The sequence below is a fragment of the Merops nubicus genome, unplaced genomic scaffold (assembly GCF_000691845.1).
Source record: "Merops nubicus isolate BGI_N331 unplaced genomic scaffold, ASM69184v1 scaffold35673, whole genome shotgun sequence".
Classification (NCBI taxonomy): domain Eukaryota; kingdom Metazoa; phylum Chordata; class Aves; order Coraciiformes; family Meropidae; genus Merops; species Merops nubicus.
Window position 1 is genome coordinate 25,284 of NW_008600223.1, and position 832 is coordinate 26,115.

The 832-nt window shown below is 47.4% G+C and overlaps 1 protein-coding gene across 1 annotated transcript in view; it reads right to left on the reverse strand.

Annotated features, from left to right (window-relative positions):
* Nucleotides 1–267: 267 nt before the first annotated feature.
* LOC103770391 (chromosome unknown open reading frame, human C5orf30) overlaps nucleotides 268–832 on the reverse strand; it is a 670-nt gene continuing 105 nt past the window's right edge. Inside the window, exon 2 of the mRNA XM_008937649.1 lies at nucleotides 268–832. Within this exon, the coding sequence (XP_008935897.1) occupies nucleotides 268–832 (565 nt within the window).

Here is an 832-nt window from a genome sequence, read left to right on the forward strand (position 1 = left end):
CAAAATCAAAAGCTTTTTTTTTTAGAAGGTGTACAAAGAAATATCCACCCCTTGCAGTCAAATCTGCATCAGAAGTTGCTTGCTCAGGAAAGACATCTCTCTCCAAGTATTTGTAACACATCACATGGCCAAAAATCTATTGAAATCATTTACTTTCTGATACCTTTTAGCTGCTACCATATGGACAGTTGTGTGTACAGTACAAGAGTGGGTTTTTGCAGCAACAGAGGAATAAGCAGAAAGAAGTTCCAAATTCAAGGTGACAGCTCATGTGTTATTCCTTGCAAACATACGGTCCCCTCTAAGGGTAAGATGCTGGAGCTGGTATTGTAGCACTTCCGTGTCAGCAGGTTCTTTAATGCTCATTTTGTCTAAATTGAGGTAGTCCAGGGATTTCGAATGAGCCCTTTTGCTTTTCAAAAGGCAAAGAGGCAGGGGACCATGAAGTGCCTTATATGGTTCGTGAGGTAAAACCTTGATGCACTGATCCCCTGAGCTGGGCATCCGTCTCCTCCTCCTCCCATTTACTGCTGGGATCTCATAGGGCTGATAGTACCTACTTCTAGCTTTGTACAAACTGGACGAACGTGCAAGTCCTGAATCAAGCTGTTTGGAACACAAGTTCGGCCCAGATTCCCCTTTATTCTTGTCACTTCCTGCACACTTCTGGGCCAGTTTTAGCAGCTCCTCTCCCGTTGTGAAGCCAACCAGATAGTTAGAATCCATGTGGAGGATCTGATAGCCTGCCAGGGCGCGCCGCAGTGGTGAGCAGGGCGTGCTGGAGCAGCGGGGCCTCTCCGCTTCCGTCCTGCCCGCAGGACTCGCCTCTCCC